Source organism: Heterocephalus glaber, unplaced genomic scaffold (genome assembly GCF_053883595.1).
Source record: "Heterocephalus glaber isolate CG9 unplaced genomic scaffold, H.glaber_assembly_v1.0 deba00001444, whole genome shotgun sequence".
In the NCBI taxonomy this organism is placed as follows: Eukaryota; Metazoa; Chordata; class Mammalia; order Rodentia; family Bathyergidae; genus Heterocephalus; species Heterocephalus glaber.
In genome coordinates, this window is record NW_028258297.1 from 27,622,978 (window position 1) to 27,644,095 (window position 21,118).

A 21,118-nucleotide genomic window follows, 5' to 3' on the forward strand; every position below is an offset into this window, starting at 1 on the left:
GAGCTATACCTCCAGCCTCTTAGAATTTTTTATTACTTTTTTTTCTGAGGCAGGGTCTTGCTATATAGTTGAGGTTAGCTTCGAACTGCACGATCCTCTGGCCTCCTAACTGTAGCCCCACTGGCCTCAGGCCCTAAAACTGGCATTCAGGGCTAAGAAAAACTGCTAGTGAGCCCGGTATAGTAATGACCACCAGGTGGCGCTGTGACCTTCCTAGTAAGTTTAATTTTGTCTTCTGGATTTGCCCAAAGCAAAAAGGTCTGATTGTAGTCTTTTCTCAAGGTAGGGATAAAAGTTTGTTTGTTTGTTGTTTAGCTATTTGCATATTCAGAAATATTCATGGAGCTGGGCCTAGTGGCACACACCTATAATTGCCGCAAATTCAAGGCTAGCCTGAGCTACATAGTGAAGTCCTCTCTCCAAAAAACAAAAAACAAACAGATTGAAAAGAGGGTAAGCTTTGGGTTCAGTTCCAAACACACATACACTTTTTGTGTGTGTGTGTGGCAGTACTGGGCATAGAACTCAGGACCTTGTGCTTGCAAGCCAGGTGTGGTGCCACTGAGCTAAATATCTGGCCCACACACTCTTCATGAAAGTGTTAATTTTACTACCAATTACTCATTTCTATGGAATCTCCTTGCATTCTTCCCAAATAGAGATATCTATTTGATAATATAGCCTCTGACCAATTCCACTAATACAAAGTAAAGCCAGGGACCTCCAGGAAGATGGCAGAGTGGTGAACAGCAGAGAAACAGCCTCTCTGAGATTTGGTCTTCAGATACTGGAATACAGCAGTGTGAGAAAGAGAAGGAGGTGACAGATGGCACTTTCTCCATGAGCCCTGACTTACTGCATGGGAAAGGTGGTTCAAACCTGCAGATGCACAGTGACTACTGGTGACCCCAGAGGCCACCAGGGAGAAATACACCAGTGGAATGGACCAATGGACACAGTGGACTGCAGTGGCTGGTGAGTTATTCAGGTTCGGATGTCCCCCAGGAGAGGGTGATTGCCATCTTGGAGAGGGGCCAACTGAGCTCAGAACTCAGAGCAGCTGTAGGCTGGCTCTATCCAGCAGCTTCCATGTTAGGATGAGGTGGAACCAAGTTCAAGTAAGCAGGAGGTCAGGGAGCCCATTTCAAGCCAGCAGGAGGCACACAGAGTATTGCAGGCTGAACAAATGTGGTTCCAGGCTCACAGCCAGAAACTAGCCTGAACTTCAGAAGTAAAGGTGCAGGATTGCTGGGATTGTCTGCTACCCTGCCATAAATCAATGGCTAGCTTGTTGGGATTAATAAACATGGGGCCGGGGATTTAGCTCAATGGTCTGCCACCTGCCTCGCAAGCACAAGGTCCTGAGTTCAATCCCCTGTACCAAAAAAAGAAAACCATGGATCTGTCTGCCCACTTTGTCTACCAGTGACAGCACAGACAGTCCTGAAGTGAACTTTTTTCTTTTTTTTGGTACCGGGGATCAAACTCTGGTCCTTGCGCTTGTGAGGCAGGCGGCGACACCACTGAGCTAAATTCCTGCTCCTGTTTTTTAAAATTATTATTGATTTATTTATTGAATCAAAATTATACTATGTATAAAACAGCCATCTCTATACAGAAGGATGTAATGCATCTTTTTTTTTTTTTTGGTACCAGGGATCGAACTCAGGTCCTTGCACTTGCGCAGCAGGCGGTGAAACCACTGAGCTAAATCCCCGGCCCTGCATCTTAATATATAGTTATCTTTAAAAAGTTGAGATGCAAGTCATAATGATGATGAATATAAAATTTACATTAAGACATTCTCCAAAGGTGATTTATTTGGCTATTCATGATCGAAGTTGTCCTTTGAGAATCTGGTGGTCACTTTCCTTCACTTTCTGGTCCACTAAAATCACTTGGCCAGATTTATCAATAGGAGACGAAATTTCATTTATGTATAATTTCCTTTTTGCTCTTTTTGGTTGAGACACATTTTCCTTCTAAATTTGAATGCTTTGAAGAGCTCATTGTTTCAATTATCTTCTTTGTTTTTGATTGAAGAATTGTTGGAGAATGTTGTAAAAAGTCTTCAAATTTCTGTAGCGTCCCTTCTTTTTTCTTAGAGGTCAAGTTTATGCTAATGGTGGGTGCCTGACTCCGTAAAGAATATGTTTTCTTAGATGATAAACGGGCAGAAACCTTTTTGTCAGAAGAATCTAGTCTCTGAGATAGGGAACTTAGAATTTGCTCTGGGTGTAACACTCTTCGTATTTTCACATTTCACCAAGTCCTCCTCTATTTCACTACTCTTCCTCTTCTGGGCCTTAGAACTCTTAACTGTCACTCGTGTGGCACAACCAGGGTGTTTCACTGCCATTTTGTTTGGCTGTAAAGGTGTAAACTGCATCTCTAATTCAGGCTTTGGAAATCAAGTACTTTGTTCATTTTCTGTTGACACTTTATAAGAATCAAGAACCACTGATCCATCCTCCACTAAACTCCTGGAAATTTCAAAACTTGTTGATTGAGGTTCATTTTCAACCCTGGCAGGATCTGTTGAACTAGTAGTATATCTGGGTTTGATGACTGTGCTTTGTTTTTCTGTTTCAGAACCCTCTGATGTGCTCTTTTTTAACTGCTCAATTTCATTATCTTTCTGTATATTACTGGAGATCAGTGTTTTCAGCTGTATTTCTTTTTCTTCTTTTTTTTGGTACCAGGGATCAAACTCAGGACCTTGTGCTTGCAAGGCAGGCACCAGAACCACTGAGCTAAATCCCTGGCATTCAGCTGTATTTTTAAAGCAGCAACAAAGTAATCTTGTTCTTCTCCCCACTTCTGAAGGTCACTATTTTTCTCTGCTAGCTGTGCTGTCAGTACTTCCACTTCATTTTGTTACTTTAAACAACATTCCGTGTCTTCAGCATATTTTTCATCTCTTTGTTTCGTAGATTTTCAGCTTCTCTTGCTTGAGTGATTAGCATCATTTTTTCTTCTAAGCATTTCTTTCTATCAGCTTTATATTTCTGTTCACATTCCTGCAATTCGTCTTGTAGCTTACTGAACTTTCTGTGAAGTATGTCTGTATCATCCTCAAATTTTCTATTACAAAATTTCTATTATTAAAATTTCTTACAATTATTTTTGGTTTCCAGATCTTTGCATTTTTCTTTCAATTTTTCCAATTCTGTGGCCAACCTTTCTGCTTCCTCTAATTTTGCCTCAGGAATTTGATTTGTTCTATTTGAGTTCGTTCTTGTTCCTCGAGTGTCATTCACATGTCTTTAATCATTTTCTCTTTAACATTTAGATCATAAAATGCCTCTTCTTTGCACACTCTCTCATATTGCTGTACAGCTTCTTCCACTTTCTAGTCACTTAACTGCTCCTTGAGCTGCTGAATCGTTTGCTGTTTCCTATCTATTTCCTGAAAACACTGAGTTTTCTTTTTCTCTAGCTCATTTATTTTAGTCCTCAGTAATTTCTCCTCATCCCGCATTACAGATACCTCTTTCTGTACTTGTTCAATCTGCTTTTTGGCATCAGTCAGTTTCTCTTTCAGCTCAGCATAATCTTCTTTTCTCTGAAGATCTGCTTTCAGACATTGGGTGAGAGCAGAACTTGCAGAGAGTTCCTCTTTCTTTCTTTCTTTCTTTCTTTCTTTTTTATTCTAATTTTTTTTTTTGGTACCAGGGATTGAACTTGGGACCTTGTGCTTGTGAGGCAGGCAGCAGAACCACTAAGCTAAATCCCCGGCCCTAAGAGAATTCCTCTTTCAATTTTTCTGTTTCTTGTCTGTTGGCTTCTTTTTTCTTCTTCCTTTAATTGAAGTGAATGGTTCAGATCCTGCAAATTATTGGTTAACCATGTGATTTCTTCTTTCAACTTAAGTTCCTTTTCACTTAAATCTTTGGTGTTTTTGATAGAATCATTAAGATTTGCTTGAAATTCTTTCAGATTTTCTTCTAGCTTTGAGATGACAGATTCTTTTACCAAAATGTCTTGCTCTTAGTTAAATGACTACATTCATCTTTCTGAGCCTCTAGGATTGTTTCAAGTTCTTTTATTTTTTGCCTTGTAACAAATAACATCTTGTGTCAGCTCTGAAAGTGCTTTCTTTCCTTCAACTACAAGCTGTACTTGACAAGACTAACATTTTTCTCTTGCAGTTTTTCTTTCTGCTGCTATATAAGATTTTCTCTTTCAGGGGGCCGGGGATTTAGCTCAGTGGTTCCGCCGCCTGCCCCACAGGTGCAAGGACCCGAGTTTGATCCCCGGTCCAAAAAAAAAACCAAAAAGATTTTCTTTTTCTTTTTGTAGATCATCGTGATTCTGAAGCTCTCTGTGCTTTACTTTTAGTACATTGTTTTCATCTCTATACCCTTTTATTTCTGCCTGTAGTTTTTCAATTTGTTGTTGTAGTTCCTGGATCTTATGACTTTTTTTGGAGGAGGCCTTAACAGTTTCCTTACATTCTTCCCAAATGGTACCAGGGATCAATACTAGAGTGGAAAGAACTTTCCCTACTGACCTCTTGAATATGACATTCTTTAACCTGCTTACTTACCAAAAGATTATTACTTGAAGGGTGTAATTGTGTGTCTGGCAAATTCTCTTCCTGAAGACCATCTCCTTTTTTGTTCTTCTTTCTTTGTTTGTTTTTGTTTTTGTTTTCTTTTGTTTTGCATTCTTTTTTCTTGATGGTTTGTTCTTATTTTTAGGAGTCTGAACATTGTTTCCAGCTTTCGTTGTTGTTGCTGCGTTTGGTTCTTGTTTTTATTTCTTCCTTCTCTCTTTCTCTCCTGTCTTCTTCACCAGTTTCCTGAATTTTGTGTAATTTTTCTTTGCCCTTTAGCCTTGCTTCTAATCTCTTTCTCTTCTTCTATTTCTCTATTTTTTTTCTCCCTAAACCCTTTTAAATTTTCTCCCCTGAGGATAAAATCACCATGTTGAGGTGTCCAATTTTCTGGATTTTCTTAGAGTTTGTTATATAGCCACAAACACAGTTCATATGGTTAAAGGTGGAAAATTAATAGTTACCATAGTTTGTCATTTTCTAGGTTGTGTTTGGTGCTGTTGTTATTGCTGATTGTACTACTTTAGTCAAGGTGACAGGATTGTTTAAATCAGTTGTTCTTCCTGGTACGCCAAGACTGAGATTACGTGAGGGTCATAAACAATATTATAGGGCTGGGGATTTAGCTCAATGGTGTCACTGCCTGCCTTGCAAGAGCAAGGTCCTGAGTTCCACCCCTAGTACCAAAAAACAAAAACAAACAAACAAAACACAATATTATAGGCCACTGCCAAAGAACTAGTGGCTAGGCCAAATAGGCAACAATATCTCATCCTCATTAAATCGAAGACATAGGATCTTGCAACAGATTCAAAACCCAAAAGCTAGGGCCGGGGATTTAGCTCACTGGTTCTGTCGCTTGCCTTGCAAGCTCAAGGACCCGAGTTTGATCCCCAGTACCAAAAACAAAACAAAACAAAACAAAACCCAAAAGCTAGCTATACGTGGAAGACATCTCTGAGAAGTGGTCATTTCATAAGGTTCTAAATACTAGCAATAAAGCTAGTGGACATTGGCAATTTATAAGCATTAACCTAGGAATTAAAATTTTTAAAAAATGAAAAAACACAAGCAAGATGAAACCCCAGATTTTCAGCTTACCAAAGGGAAACCCAAGGTCAATGAGGTGGAACAATTTGAAAGCCATCCACCTAGGTTCTCTGAAGTGGTAACAGTGGAAATAACAAAGCAGATGAATGAGACTAGAAAAAAATCAAATCACAAATAATTTATCAGATAACTATAGAGATGATGATCATAATGAAGAACATGGTTACTGATCTAGAGCAGATACAGACAAAAAAAAATAGAGGAGCTTAGGGAAATGATGGAAACCATGAATGACCAACATAGGAAAGAAATGGAATCCATGAAACAGATTCAAGTAGATATCCAAGAGGTTAAAAATTCCATTAAAAAAACCAAAAAAATTCCATTTAAAGTAATACACAGCAGAATGATCCAGTGTGAGAACAGAATATAGAAGACCTGATTATAGTTAGCAATCATGAAAAGAAAGATTTCTTAAAAATAGCAAGGGGCTACAAAAAATCAACAGCTGCTAAATGATGAAAAGATTGATCAGAGTCAGTGAAAAGGCAGGAAATAGCTCAAATGACATAAAGAAACCTGTTCATAGAAGTGATGGCAAAAAACTTCCCGTAAGGGGAAAAGAATTTGACATACAGATAAGTAAAGCATATAGAACTCCAATTAACCATGATCAAAAAATTTACCCCAAGGTATATAATACTCAGAATTCCAAAAATTCAGCAGAAGAACAGAATTTTTTTAGGGGCCGGGGATTTAGCTCAGTGGTTCTGCCACCTGCCTTGCAAGCACAAGTTCCCAAGTTCGATCCCTGGTACCCGCCCCCCCCCCAAAAAAAACACAATTTTTTTTTCATTAATGTTATTGGTACATTTTAGGTATACAACATGATGACATTCATCATTGGAAATTTGTACCTTTACATGATATATCTTGGTTCTTATTTTTTTCCCCATTCCCCTGCCCTCCCATCAACCTCTCCACTCCTCCCTATTTACAAAAACTTTGTTTCTGTTTTTTTCCTTTTCTCGTATTTATTCCTTTTCCTTCATTCCTTTCCCTTATGCCTCCTACTTGCTCTTCCCCTTTGGAGCTTTTCTTCCTATTTCACATTATCTATTATACATTTTTTTTTTTTTTGTACCAGGGATCGAACTTGGGACCTTGTGCTTGCACAGCAGGCACTGGAACCACTGAGCTAAATCCCCAGCCCTCTATTATACATTTTGATCCTTATTTACACTTTTGGTTTCTTACATCACAAGAACAGAATATTAAAAGCTGTAAGAGAAAAGAAACAATTCACTTATAAAGGAAAGCCCATCAGAATTACATCAGACTTCTCAACACAAATCCTCAAGTCAAGGAGAGATTGGACTGAAATATTTCAAGCCTTAAAGAAAATAACCTCCAACCCAGATTAAGTACCCCACAAAACTATCTTTCAAAATTGATGGAAAGCTAAGATACTTCCATGACAAAGAGCACCTGAAGAAATTTATGACCATGAAACCAGCACTCCAAACTGTTCGGGAGAACATTCTACAAAGAAACAACAAGGATTACAACTCCATAAATGCCAACAGAATGAATCCACCAGGCAAGGCAAGTAATTAAACAGAGGGGAAAGAAAAGGTGCAAACAACAAGAAAATAACATGACAAGGATAAGTCAACACATATCAGTTATAACCATCAATGTAAATGGTCTCAATTCAACAATCAAAAGAAACAGACTGGCGGAATGGATCAAAAAACAAGATCCAACAATATGCTATGTACAAGAAACACATGTAACTCAAAAAAATATTCACACACACACACAAAAAATATTCACAGACTGGAAGTCAAAGGATGGAAAACAATACTCCATGTGACAGGAATCTGAAAAAAAGCAGGGGTAGCTGTTCTACTTGCAGACAAAGTGGATTTCAAGCCAAGACCAATCAAGGGAGACACAGAAGGTCACTACATCCTTGTAAAGGGAACAATCCAAGAAGAGATAACAACCATAAATGTAGCCGGGGATTTAGCTCAGTGGTTCCACCTCCTGCCTCAAAAGCACAAGGTCCCCAGTTCTCTATATATTAATGGACATGAAAAATCAAATAAGCACTAATACAATTGTAGTGGGGACCTCAATACCTCCCTGTCACAAGTAGACAGATCAATTAGACCAAAAAATCAACACAGAAATATCATAACTGAACCAAACTTTTGAACAAATGGACTTAGTAGAGGTTTATAGAATATTGTACCCCACTACATCAAAACATTCTTGGGCTGGGGATTTAGCTCAGTGGTGCCGAGCCTGCCTCACAAGTGCAAGGTCCTGAATTCGATCCCCAGTACTGAAAAAAAAAAAAAGCAACCTGAACTACAAAATACATATTCTTCTGAGCTGCACATGGGACTTGCTCCAAAATAGACCACATACGAGCTCATAAAACATGGTTAAGTAAATGCAAAGAAATTAAAATTATTCCATGCATATTATCAAACCATAGTTTGATGAAATTGGAATTCAGTGGCAAAAGAAACCACAAGTAGTTCATAAACACACCCTCCTGGACAACCAATGGCTCACAGATGAAATTAAACTTTTTTGGGGGGGAGGGGTTGAGCCAGCATCTTACTATGGAGTTCAGGCTGGCCTTGCACTTACTATGTAGCCCAAACTGCCCCTGAACTCATAGTGATCCAAGTGATGGGATTACAGGCCTGTGCCACCACACCTGGCTTCAACAGTTTAAATAGTTAAACAATAATGCCAACTGAACATACCATTATGGGATGCAATGAAAGCAGTTCTGCAAGGGAAATTTATAGCAGTGAATTTTCATATCAGAAAAACAGAGCAAGCTCAAATAACCTAATTTGAAGTTCAGTCTTCTAAAAAAGAAGAGTTAGTCAAGGCCAAAGCTCATATGAGGAAGGAAATTATAAAGATCAGAGTAGAAATTAATGCAATGGACACTAAGAAAACAATACAGTGTATCAATGAATCAAAAAGTTGGTTCTTTTTTTTTTTTGGTACCGGGGATGGAACTCAGGATCTTGCATTTGCGAGGCAGGTGGTGGCACCACCGAGCTAAATCCCCAGCCCAAAAAGTTGGTTCTTTTCAAAGATTAAATAAAATTGACAAACCCTTAGTCAACTTTATCAGAAAAAGGAAAGGAGGGGCCGGGGATATAGCTCAGTGGTTCCGCTGCCTGCCTTGCAAACCCAAGGTCCTGAGTTCCATCCCCGGTACCAAAAAAAAAAAGGTATGGACACTTTAAAAAAAGGAAAGAAAAGGGCTGGGAATTTAGCTCAGTGGTTTCACTGCCTGGTGCGCAAGCCAAGGACCCGAGTTTGATCCCCAGTACCAAAAAAAAAAAGAAATACGTGCTCGCTTTGGTAGCACATTTACTAAAAAAAGGGTGAAATTACAACAGGTCCTGCAGAAATCCAGAAGATCGTCAATACCTACCTGGAGAAACTATACTCTAACAAGATGGAAAACACAGAAGAAATAGATTCCTAGATACACAGATATTACCAAAGCTGAATCAAGAAGATATAAAAATTCTAAATAGGGCCAGTGTCAGTTGTTCCACCACCTGCCTCGCAAGCGCAAGGTTCCAAGTTCCATCTCCTGTACAAAAAGAAAAAAAAAAAAAAAAAAAAGAATATGGGTCGGAGATTAAGCTCAGTGGTTTCACCGCCTGCTGCACAAGCGCAAGGACCTGAGTTCGATCCCAGGCACCAAACAAACAAACCAAAAAGAATAAAGATAGGAAAGGAAAAAGTGAAATTATAATTATTTGTGGATGGCATGATACTCTACATAGAAGACCCCAAAAACTACCAAAACACATCTAGATTTAATAACCAAATTCATTAGCATAGCTGGATACCAAGTGAACACTCAAAAATCAGCACCCTTCTTGTACATAAATAACAAACTCACTGAGAGAGAAATTAGGGAAACAACACCTTTCAAAATAGCATTCAAAACATGAAATACCTAGGAATCAATCTAATGAAGGAAGTAAAAACCTTTACATTGAAAACTACAGAACTCTGAAAAAGGAGATTGAAGAGGATATCAGAAAATGGAAAGATACCCCCTTTTCTTGGGTAGGAAGAACCAAAATAGTGAAAAATGACCATACTTCCAAAATTATTATACAGATTTAATCCAATCCCAATCAAAATTCCAACAGCATATCTCAGAATTAGAAAAAACAATCCTGGGCTGGGTATTTAGCTCAGTGGTGGCATGTCTGCCTGGCAAGTGAAAGGTCCTGAGTTTGAACCCCGATACTGGGAAAAATAAACAAACAAAAGGAATATAAAAAATCCTAAAATTTATAAGGAAACAGAAAAGTGGTAGAATAGCAAAGGTGATTCTGGGCAACAAAGGCAAGGCAGGGGGTGTCACAATCCCTGACTTTAAAGTATACTACAAAACTATTGTGATAAAAACAGCATGGTACTATTAAAAGAACAGACCTGAGGATCAATGGAACAGACCAGAAGATGCAGAAAGAATTCCAAACGTACTCAGCCACCATCTTTGACAAAGGAGCCAAACACCTTCACTAGAAAAAAGATAGCTTCTTTAGTAAATGGTGCTGGCTGGGCAGGGGATTTAGCTCAGTGGTGCCATGCCTGCCTTGCAAGCACAAGGTCCTGAGTTTGAGCCCTGGTTACCAATAAATAAATAAATAGTGCTGGGGAAACTGGTTTTCCACATGCCAAAGAGTAAAACCAGCCCAGGGTGACGGTGCACACCTATAATCCCAGCACGTGGGAAGCAGAGGCAGGAGAATTGCCTCGAGTTCTAGGCCAGCCTGGACTACAAATCAAGACCTTGTCTCAAAAAAAAAAAGATTAAGGGCCGGGGATTTAGCTCAGTGGTTTCACTGCCTGCTACGCAAGCGTAAGGACCTGAGTTCGATCCCTGGTACCAAAAAAAAAAAAAAAAAAAAGATTAAAACCAGACCCATATCTTTCACCGTGCACTAAACTAAAATTGAAATGGATCAAAGATCTAAGTATTAAAACAGAAACACTAAATCTACTGGAAGAGAAAATAGGTAGAATGCTTGAGGACATAGGAGTAGGCAAAGACTTCATGACCAAAACCCAGAGCACACAGGAAATACTACAAAGAGTCAACAACTGGGCCAGGGATTTAGCTCAGTGGCAGTGCTCCTGCCTCAAAAGCACAAGGTCTTGAGTTCAATCTCTGGTAAGGAGAGAAAAAAAGAAAAAAACAAGAATCAACAACTGATACCTCATCTTATTTAAAAGCTTTTGCACAGCAAGAGAAATCACTAACAGAGAGACAACCCATAGCACAGGAAAAATTTTACCAGCTATTTATCAGACAAAGGACTACTATCTAAAATATATATATATAAATATATAAATAACTCAAAAAAGAGACACCTCCCCCCCAAAATTTAAAGACCCAATCCAAAAATAGGCATCTGAAATGAACAGATATTTCTCAGATGAAGTAGAAACAGCAAACAGATATATGAAAAAATGTTCAATGTCACTGGTCATTTGGTTTTTGTTTTTGTTTTTTTCCATACTGGGGCTTGAACTCAGGTTTTTGTGCTTGCAAGGCAGGCGTGGTGCCACTGAGGTAAATCCCAGGCCCTGTCACTGGTCATTCGAGAGATGCAAATTAAAACAACACTGAGATTCCATCTCACTCCAGAAAGAATGGCTGTTATCAAGAAATTGTCAAAAAATCAGCCAAGGGCAGGGGACTTAGCTCAGTGGTTCTGCCACCTGCCTTGAAAGCACAAGGTCCCATTTGATCCTTGGTCCAAATAAATAAATAAATAAATAAATAAATCAACTAATAACAAATGCTGATGGGGCTGTGGGAGAAAAAGGAACCCTTCTCCACAGGTGGTGGGAGTGTAGACTGGTGCAACCACTGTGGAAATCAGTGTGGAGATTTTTCAAAAAAGTAAAACTAGAGGTTCAATTTGACCCAGCCATTCCTCTTCTTCATATTTTCTTCAAAGAGTTAAAAGCATCACAGTACAGTGATATATACACAACCCATGATTATAGCAGCTCAATTTGTAATAGCTAAGTCTTGGAAACAGCCCATATGCCCATCACAGATGAATGGATAAAGAAGATGTGATTTTTTTCTATATAACCCAGGCTTGTCTAGAACTTGTAGGAATCCTCCTGCTTCAGCCCCGCAAGTGCTAGGATTACAGGTGTGTGCTACCACGCCCAGCTAGACCGTTATTTTGAGGAGTAACAGACTTCTTTTTGTGTTTTATTCCCTGCACTGGGGAAGGGATTTCCGAGGTGGCAAAGTCACCTGAAACAGGAACTCAGATTAGGAGCCAGTGGGAAACAGCTGCAGGATGAGAGCCAGGGTTTGGGGTCCGGCAGTTTAAGGATTTGAATCTAAATCTTACCACTGTAACCCAAACCTGCGATGTTGCTTAAGCTGTCCTTTTTTGTTGGGAGCAATGCTACATAATTCTAGGGAAAAATCATTTGGTTAGCCTAGTTCTCTTGCCTACAGCCCAGCTACAGAATAACTCCAGTTTGGCCTCCGGTCACAACTGAGACTTCAGTGGATCCAGTGATGCTGTGATTCTCCAGGACAAGAAACATCCTGGGAGAACAAACACCTGCTCAGTTCCTCATTGTTCTTGGACTGATTAACATCTTGTTTGCCGAAGATGTACTGAACTCTCTGCAAGCCTTCCGTTACACCTTGTTTATCCCAATGTGAACTATTGAACTCTCTGCAAGTCATCTGTTACATTTGTTTCTCCCGATGTACTGAATAAAAGGTGTGGTAAGCTGGGGGCTTTTGTCTTTGCTGCCCAGAGCAGCACTGATCAGACCCAAAGCTCAGCTTCTTCTCAGTCTCATTTTTCTACCTTTTCTGTAATTCGCCGTGTGCTGCCGTGGCTCGCAGGAGACCAGGACTAACTGCAGAGGTTCTGGTAACGTCCCCTTCCCCTGTCCCCTACACTTTTTCCTTCTATGAAAACAGTTACTAAGAATAAAAATTAAAAATTCTACTCAGAAAACTGGGGCAAGAGGATGACAAGTTCCAGCACAGCCTGGACTGCCTAGCAAGACCCTGTCTCAAAATAAGAAAGACTGGAAAGCCGGGGGAGGTAGTGCACACTTGTAATCCCAGCACTCAGGAGGCTGAGGCAGGAGGATCGCCATGGGTTTGAGGCCAGCCTGGGCTACATAGTGAGTTCAAAGTCAGCCTGAACTACATAGCGAGACTCTGTCTCAAATGTAACAATCAGAAATGGCAAGACATTTGTATAGAAGTTGTGTTAAGATGCCAGAATCTGGGGCCAGGTTGTCTATAGTGGGATATCGGTATCCCATCTTGTTTTATGAAGTTTAAAGGACGCCTTAGAGTGGTTACCGCAAGCCAGGCTCTAGGGCTCCTGGCTGTCAGGCCAGGTTCCCTGGAGGCTGGTGCAGGAGGAGCACCTGAGCCGAGGAGTTTGGCACCAGTCTGGGCCATGCAACCTTTTCTCTTTGTCTCTCTGCCTCTCTCTGCTCCTCTGTCTCTCTTTTTATTTATATTTATTTACTTATTTATTTACAAACAGGGTCTTGCTTTGTAGTCAAGGCTGGCCTTGCCCTCACTATGTATCCCAGGCTAGCTGTGAACTTGTGATTGTCCTGCCTTAGCCTCCTGAGTGCTGGGATGACAGGTGTGAGCCACCACACCCGGCCTCTGTCTCTTTTTTTTTCTTTCAGTACCGGGGATCGAACTCAGGACCTTGCGCTTTCAATGCAGGTACAGAGCCACTGAGCTAAATCCTCGGCCCTGTCTCTGTCTTGAGATTGCACCTCTGTGTAGTCCATCCTGGCCTCAAATTCATCTTCAGTCCTCCCAGAGGCCAGGGCTATAGGTCCAGACCACATCATGTCAGTACTTTTTTTTAAAAGAAACAATACAAATTTTGTTGGCCCATTTTAGGGATACATAGTGATCGCATTCATCAGAGAGAATTTGCGCCTGCTCATGATAGATCTTGCTCCTTTTTCCCCATTCCCCTCCCGCCCTTCCAACCCTCTCCTTCCTTATTTACAGAAGCAGGCCATGGTGCACAGATCCGGGCACAGCCTGGAAGGGGCTCCCTGGCCTCGCCGGCCCCCAAAGCATTTCTGACACAAGGGAAAATTCAGGTCGTTGATTAGATCTGAGCATCTCCTGTGTGACTCTTGTACTTGTGGCATTGTTTTGCAGCACTGGGGATGGAAGCCTGGGCCTGCACAGCTGCCACAGCCTCTGCCCTTTCTATTTTTTCTTTATTTTTATTATTTTGAGACAGGGTCTTCCTAAGTTGCTAAATTGTCCAGGCTGGGCTTGAACTTGCTGTCTTCCCAACTCAGCCTCCTGAGAGCCTGCGTCTTCTGTGACTTTTGTCATTCAGTACAGGCGTGGTGGGGCACAGGCCTGTAATCTGAGCATTGTGGGAGGCTGAGGCAGGAGAGTCTTGAGTTTGTACCCAGCCTGGACAATTTAGGGACTTGGCAAGACCTTGACTCAAAAAAAAGAAAGAAAAGAAAGAAAGGGGCAGAGTGATCTAGCTTAATGTGAAGGCCCTGTGCTCAGTCCCCAGTACTGCCCCAAACAACCAAACCAAACCAAAACAAACAGAAAACAGCCCCCCCCCCGACTCCCAAGGAAAACACAGGGTTTTCAGAAAGGTGGGAATTTAAAGTGAGGCTTTTCAGCTTATCCCTTTCTTGGCCGCAGGATTGCCAGGACTGTTAACTACCCGAGGTAAGGCAGGAGGGAGACCAACGCCAGATTCACCACCGGCCCCGGGAGGGTCCGCTTCCCTCCTCTCCCCCGGGGAGGCACAGGTTACTTTCAACATTCTGCCTGTGGCTTTACTGTAGTTTCAAACATTCAGTTTGTCTTGGTTTTCAGCCTGATTTCTGCTGTTCTGAACCTGAGCGAATTAGGAGCTGAGCCCAGAGCTGAATGCAAGGCTTCGCTGGGCGCTGACTGCCACCCTCTCCGGGACGCCAGGCTCTGCAGTGTGAATAATCCCGCTCTTCAGGGAGCCCGGGGTCTGCAGGGGAAAGCGGGCCAGGATTAAAGCTGAAAAGCACAGGCAGACAGCTGCCAGACGGAGGCAGGAAAACGGGGAGCTGTTGGTAAATATTGCCGTTTCCTGGGGCCGAGCCGGCTTCGCCTGGAGCCAGAGACAAAGGGAATTTGTGAAATAAAGAAGCCAAGCCGGGCAGACAAAGGCCTGGGGCCAGGAAGTGAGTTCGAGGAAGGCTGCGGAGAGGTTGGCATTTGAATGGGTCCCGGTGTGCGGCTCACCCCGAGCCTGAGCCACAGCAGCTGGAGACGCCCCGCCTGCCGGGCGGGAAAGGTTGTTCTGGGGAATCTGAAAGGCCCAAGCATCTGCGAAAGGACTTCAAGGCCAGGTCCCACAGCCGGGCACAGCGACTGGAGGGGCGAATTGCCCAAAAGCAGAGCACAGACAGGGCCGAGCTCCTGCTGGGCAAGCCGAGGCTGGCGCGGGCTCCGGGACTCAGTGGACAAGACCGGGCCGGCCCCAGGCGGGGACCTGGGTGACCACCGAAGGCCGCAGGAGTCACTCCCCCAGCTCAGAGGGCATGCGGGGTCCCCTGCGGCTGCCCCTTCGGCCCCCAGTCCCCAACACCTGTGCCGTTACTTATCCACTTATCCGGCGGGTGGGCTGCCACTGTCCAGCTGCGAAGCACCAGACCGAACGTCCTCAGCTCCCAGCTGCCCGCCCCTCGACGCAGTGCCCGACCAGTTCTCAGTAGACCCATAAAAATGATTTTTTATTCCCTGTGATCACTGTGAGTTCAGGGCTGGGCTATATGGCCTGACCCTGTTGCCTTCAATCCTGTTGAAATTCTAGTTGTAAAAAGTGGTGACTGGAGGGTTTTACGTGTTCGGTGCCTTCTATAACCTATGCATCCAAAGCACCCAAGTATCTGACAACCGCTCCTCGGGGTTTGGCATAAATTCAATTTACATAAACTACCCCAGCCCCTTCTCTCTCCAGGATAGACAACTGGATTGTACAGACGGAAGACATTGAAAAATAAATGACTAGGAAAAACTTGCCCCTGTTATCTTGTATCTTCCTCTGCTTTAAAAAGGGGGTGTCACAAACAGGGCATGGTGGCACATGACTGTCATCACAGCTACATGGGAGGCTGAGGTGGGAGGATCACAGCCTCAAGGCCAAGTTGGGTAGCTTAGTGATATGTCTCAAAATAAAGAGCTTGGGGTGTATTTCAGTGATGGGGTAAATGCAGGAAGACCCTGGGTTTGACGCCCAATACCACCAAAACAAGTGTTTGGCCAAATTTGTACTCATTGAACCACCAAGTGAAAGAAATCAAGCATAGACAGAGGTAAAGTCCTTTTTTATTCATTTGCACTTCACAGCCCAACACAAACCATCAGCAAGCAGTGCCAAGACATTTTTACAAACACAACAGAGGCCGCAATAAACCCAGAGCCCAAGGGGGGAGGGACCAGTGCAGGAAATGTAATTTAACTCTTCACCTGAACAACTGACTCTTAATATATTTATTTATATTTTGGGGGGTACTGGGATCAAATGATTCGTATTTATTTATAACCGGATGTGGTGACACACACCAGGAATCCCAGCATTTTGAGAGGCTGAGGCAGGGGGATCCCAGACTCAAGCCCAGTTTTGAGAAATTAAGACCCTCAGCAAGACCTTGTTGCAAAAGGGGAGTGGGGTGGGAATGCAGCTCAATGTGAAGGCCTCGGGTTCCATCCAAGTTCCACCCAAGAAAGTAAAGGGTGTTTCTGCAGTTCCAGGGATGTAAGCCAGGGCCTCAAGTGCGCATGCGGGGCAAGCACCCTACCCCGGAGGCAGACCGCGCGCGCGCTCGCTCACAGAAAACGGAGTTTTCATAGCTCCTGCTCCTGAGGTGGGTCCACCTCCACCCCACCCCCACCCCCAGGCCAGCGCTCCAGCTGCCTCTCAGTATCCAGCCCAGGGCAGCTCACCAAAGGCTCCTCGGTCAGACTCCAGGCCTACTGCACACCCCAAGCTGTCCCCACGGGCACAGCGACACATCCTCCCCCAAAACACAGCACAGTCCTACACGGAGGGGCGGGGCGGGGCGGGAAGGAAGCGTCCGCCCTCACAGGTCTCCGGGCTGCGGGTTCGTGGGGTAGTTCAGGAACAGATCCAAGGACTGGGGGGTACTGAGGTACTTGTAGCTGTCCCCCACTGCTTCCAGCGCAGCCTCCAAGTCGCTGGCGGGGAAGTTCTGCGGGAAGGGTAGGCAGGGCTGCAGCGCTTCCTCCCCGAAGCCGGGCAGCGGCGCGCTCCAGGCTTGGGGGCACCAGGACTGCGCGTTCCAGGAGGGGCTCCCCCAGGAGGGGCTGCTCCACCCCGCGTTGTTCCAGGTCTGGTTGCCCCACACGGGGAGGTTCCCGGACGTGTTCACCAGGTAGCCCTGGGCGTAGTTGGAGCAGGCGCCCGGGTACTCGGCAGGGGCCGGGCCCTTCTGAAAGAAAAGAGCGAATTAGCAGCGGCGGCATCGCATGGCCCAGGGCCTGGACGTGGGAGCTGCCCTGGAGCCCTCAAAGCGCACCAAGGGGGCAGTGACCTTCACAGGTGACCGTGACCTTCACCCCCCAGGCAGCTCCCCAGAGAAGGGCTCCAGGGAGACTGGGATCCCCACACTGAGCTGAGTGCAAATGCTGGAGGAGAACCCGAGATAGTTTGTGCACACACACGAAGAGCAACGCTCTACGGACGGACGGAGGGCAGACACGGAGAACGCAGAGGGGAACTAAAGGAACTGAGCTTCGGTGCATCCCTGTACCAAAGTCCCATGGTGAGCCCAGTCCTTATGCACTGCATGCGTGTTTGCAAATCAACAGTTTACCGATTGTCAGCCTGTCTGGAACTCACTGTGCGGCCCAAGTAGGCCTTGAACTTTAGTCCTTCCCAAGGGCTGGATTACAGCATGAGCCACCACGCCCAGTTTAAAAAAAAAAGCAACCAAACTACGAAGAAAACTACAAGGAGAGGAGGGTGAGTCAGCTCCAAGGGCACAGGAAGTCGGAGCTAAGTGGCCTCCCGGGGAAGGCAAAACTGACTGACAGCCCACAAGACACCTGAGGAATGCTGCTGCTGTTTTTCGGCCAGTTGCTTTTCTGCCACCGCTTACATTTCATTCTCTGGTTTTGGAACCAAGTCTTGACCTGCAGCAGGAAGTGACAGGAATGAGAAAACACTCATAATGCGGAGGTACTCGGGGTCAGGACACGGAAATTTCCTTCCGGACAGGCTGAACTAAAGCTCAGGAACAAACCTTTGAATCTGAGTTCTATGAAAGTTATTTCCAAGCCCTTCAATCAGTTGACTACATTTTTGTTTTTAACAAGTGTAACCAGCTAAGCAGGGCACCATGGCACACACCTGTAGGAAGGAGGCCGAGGCAGGAGGATCACAAGTTTGAGTCCTACCTGGGCAAGACCTTGTCTCAAAATTAAAAATTTTACAGAAAGGAACTGAAGGTGTAGCTCAGTGGTAGCGCCTGTTTAGTAGCATCTGTATGGTTCTGGGTGGGTGGGGACTTGTTTGCAGTAACAGCCCCCCAACATGAGTACATTTGTATTTGGCACCAGAGATTTAAAAAAAATTTTAATTAAAAAAAATTTTTTTTTTTGGTACCGGGGATCGATCTTGGGACCGTGCGCTTTCGAGGCAGGCACTGGAACCACTGAGCTAAATCCCCAGCACCACCCCCAATTTGATCAAATATCTAACTGGAATTCAATAATGCATCATACAAATTTAAAGCTATCCACCATTGATATAGGACAAAGAGCTTTTTAATACAGATAAAGCCATTTTTTTTTTTTTTGGTACTGGGGATCAAACTCGGGTCCTTGCACTTCTGAGGCAGGCTGCAGAACCACTGAGCTAAATCCCTGGCCCTAGATAAAACCATTTTTAACATAACTGAAGCCAGCCTGTCTGTAATCCCAGCACTCGAGAGGCTGAGGCAGAAGGATCCCAGTGAGTTGGTGGCCAGCCTGACTACATAGTGAGACCTTGTCTCAAAAAACAAAAACAAAGGCAGGGGATTTAGCTCAGTGGTTCCATCGCCTGCCTCGAAAGTGCAAGGTCCGGGGTCCGATTCCTGGTACCAAAAAAACCCAAAAAACGCTAAAGAAGCACAAGGCGGGAAAAGTATGCACGGTGCATCCAGAGGTTGCTGTGTGGTCAGAGGATCCTTTCGGTTTCCTTCGGGCAGCCAAGGCCCCACCTGCTTGTAGCTGAGGTTCAGGAGGCTGGACAGCTCCTGCATCTGCTGCAGGCTGAGGTACTTCTGCCTCTGGAAGCGGTCATTCAGCACGCACAGCTGCGTCTGTGAGAAGACGGTGCGAACCTTCTGCTTCTTCGCCGGGACTTTACCCTCCTCCTTCCCCGAGACCTCCTCCTGGGAGCCGGGCAGGGCAATGCAGGGACTGGTGGACGAGTCGGGGGGCTCCTGCAAAAGCAGGTCCATGGAGGAAGGGAGGGAAGAGGCTGCTGGGGACAAGGAAGGAGACACCAGGTCCAAAACTGTTGTTTTCAAATACTTAAATATATTTTTTCAAACCACTTTCATACTACTTCCAACCTTAGACCTAGGCAGTGAGTACCATCTTGATTCTCTTTGAATTTTTGTTGTTATTGTTGTTACTGGGGATGGAACTCAGGACCTTGCACTTGCAAGGCAGGCGCAGTGCCGCTGAGCTAATTCCCCATCCCAATTCTACTTGATTTTGAGACAAGGTCTAGCTAAATTACTGTTTGTCCAGGCTGTGCTCAAACTTGGGACCCTCCTGCCTTCCTGGGTGCTGAGATTTCAGGCTTGTACCCACCATACTTGGCTCAACTTTTTTTCCCCCACGGGTTTTTTGAGACAGGGTTTTACTATGCAGGCTGACCTCAAACCCAGGATGTAGACCAAGCCGGCCTCAAACTTGCAGTGATCCTCTTGCCTCTGTCTCCCAACTGCTGGAATTACAGGCTTGCCCCACCAAGCCCGGCTCCTTTTTTTCTCATCCAACCCTGAACACTGCCAACTTCTGTAGAATAACAAAGTGTTTTAACCACCCTCATTTTACAAGCGTTTCATTTTATTTTTTGGTGCGTGCCAGGCAACCTCAGCCTCAGCACTACTAGCACTCATTTGCACGGCGAATTGTTCTCTGTTCCAACTCCAGTTACACTCTGTAGTCACTGAATAAATGGACAGGGATTACGACAGCAAAAAAGTCTACCATAGGGCCGGGGATTTAGCTCAGTGGTGCCATGCCTGCCTCTCAAGTGCAAGGTCCTGAGTTTGATCCCTGGTAACAGGGGAAAAAAGTCTACCACATCCTGCTTCTTGCCAGTAATCTAAAAAGCAAATTAGCTGAGCACTAGAAGTGAGACAAATTAAATAATGACAGCTGAGCCTAGTGGCACAGCCCTGTAATCCCAGCACTGAGATGCTGAGCCAGGAGGATCACAAGTTCTAGTCCAGCCTGGGCAACTTAAGGTCTTAATCAAAAAAGGGCTGGGGGGTAGCTCAGTGTGCAGACCTGGGTTCAATTCCCATCACCGAAAACCAGAATAAGACAAAACTCAACCCTGAGACTCACTGAAGTAGCTGAGCCAGGATCTGAAACCAAGCCAAGTCAAAGCTTTGGCCTGGGTTTGCGGAGATCTGGCCCCTGGCCCTTCCCAAGTCACTGCCCACAGCTCAGCGCTGTTTGCTACACTTGAGGTGGCAGAGACAAGTTTAGAAAAGCAAGGCAGGGTGTGGTGGTGCACACCTACACTCCCAGCACTCGGGAGGCTGAGGCAGAAGGAGCATCCCCCAGTTCCAGGTCAGCCTGGGCTACATATTGGGTTCAAGGCCAGCCTGACAGAGCAAGACCCCACCTCAAAACAATAAAGTAAATTTTTAAAAAACGTAGAAGCATATATGTCTATAAAATGCTGAAATACACCACACGTTGTGCGGCCAGGGTGGGTTTGGAATCCGAGCGCGGGTGTGGACTCCGGGTCGGCTGGCTGTCACCCTGAGGCTGGGCCCAGCAGACCCGGGAGCGCAGCACCCCGCTAGGTTGGGGTCGGTGATCGGAGGGTCCTTACCGGCGTCGGCGGGGGGCACTGGGGCGGGCGGCGGCGGGCAGCTGTGGGCGTCTGGGGGCCGGGGCGCGGGCTTCCCGTTGTCGGCCGCCTCGGAGTCGGAGAGGCCCGGGGCGCAGGCCGCGGCCGCACTCATAGCGAAGGGGAGAGAGGTCTCGGTGCCGAGGCCGGAGCTGGGCCGGGCGCCCGCCCGTGCGGAGTTTATAGGCGTTCGGCGCCCCGCCCTCCACACGCCCCGGGCTTCCCGGGACCCAGTCTGCCGCGGGCACCGCGCATTGTCATGCAGAGACCTGGGCGACGCGGCCAGGCGGGCGGG

General features: G+C 45.0%; 1 protein-coding gene and 1 pseudogene across 1 annotated transcript; both read right to left on the bottom strand.

Moving 5' to 3' along the window:
• Positions 1 to 1,829: 1,829 nt before the first annotated feature.
• Positions 1,830 to 16,734, bottom strand: LOC101725272 (kinesin-like protein KIF20B; annotated as a pseudogene).
• Positions 16,050 to 20,938, bottom strand: Nanog (Nanog homeobox). The gene is made up of 4 exons (XM_087214232.1): positions 20,806 to 20,938; positions 18,944 to 19,242; positions 17,787 to 17,873; positions 16,050 to 17,170 (listed from the first exon to the last, which is right to left on the bottom strand). Exons 1-4 carry the CDS (start codon positions 20,936 to 20,938, stop codon positions 16,802 to 16,804), a joined length of 888 nt encoding a protein of 295 aa, XP_087070358.1. The 3' UTR covers positions 16,050 to 16,801.
• Between the last annotated feature and the right edge of the window lie 180 nt (positions 20,939 to 21,118).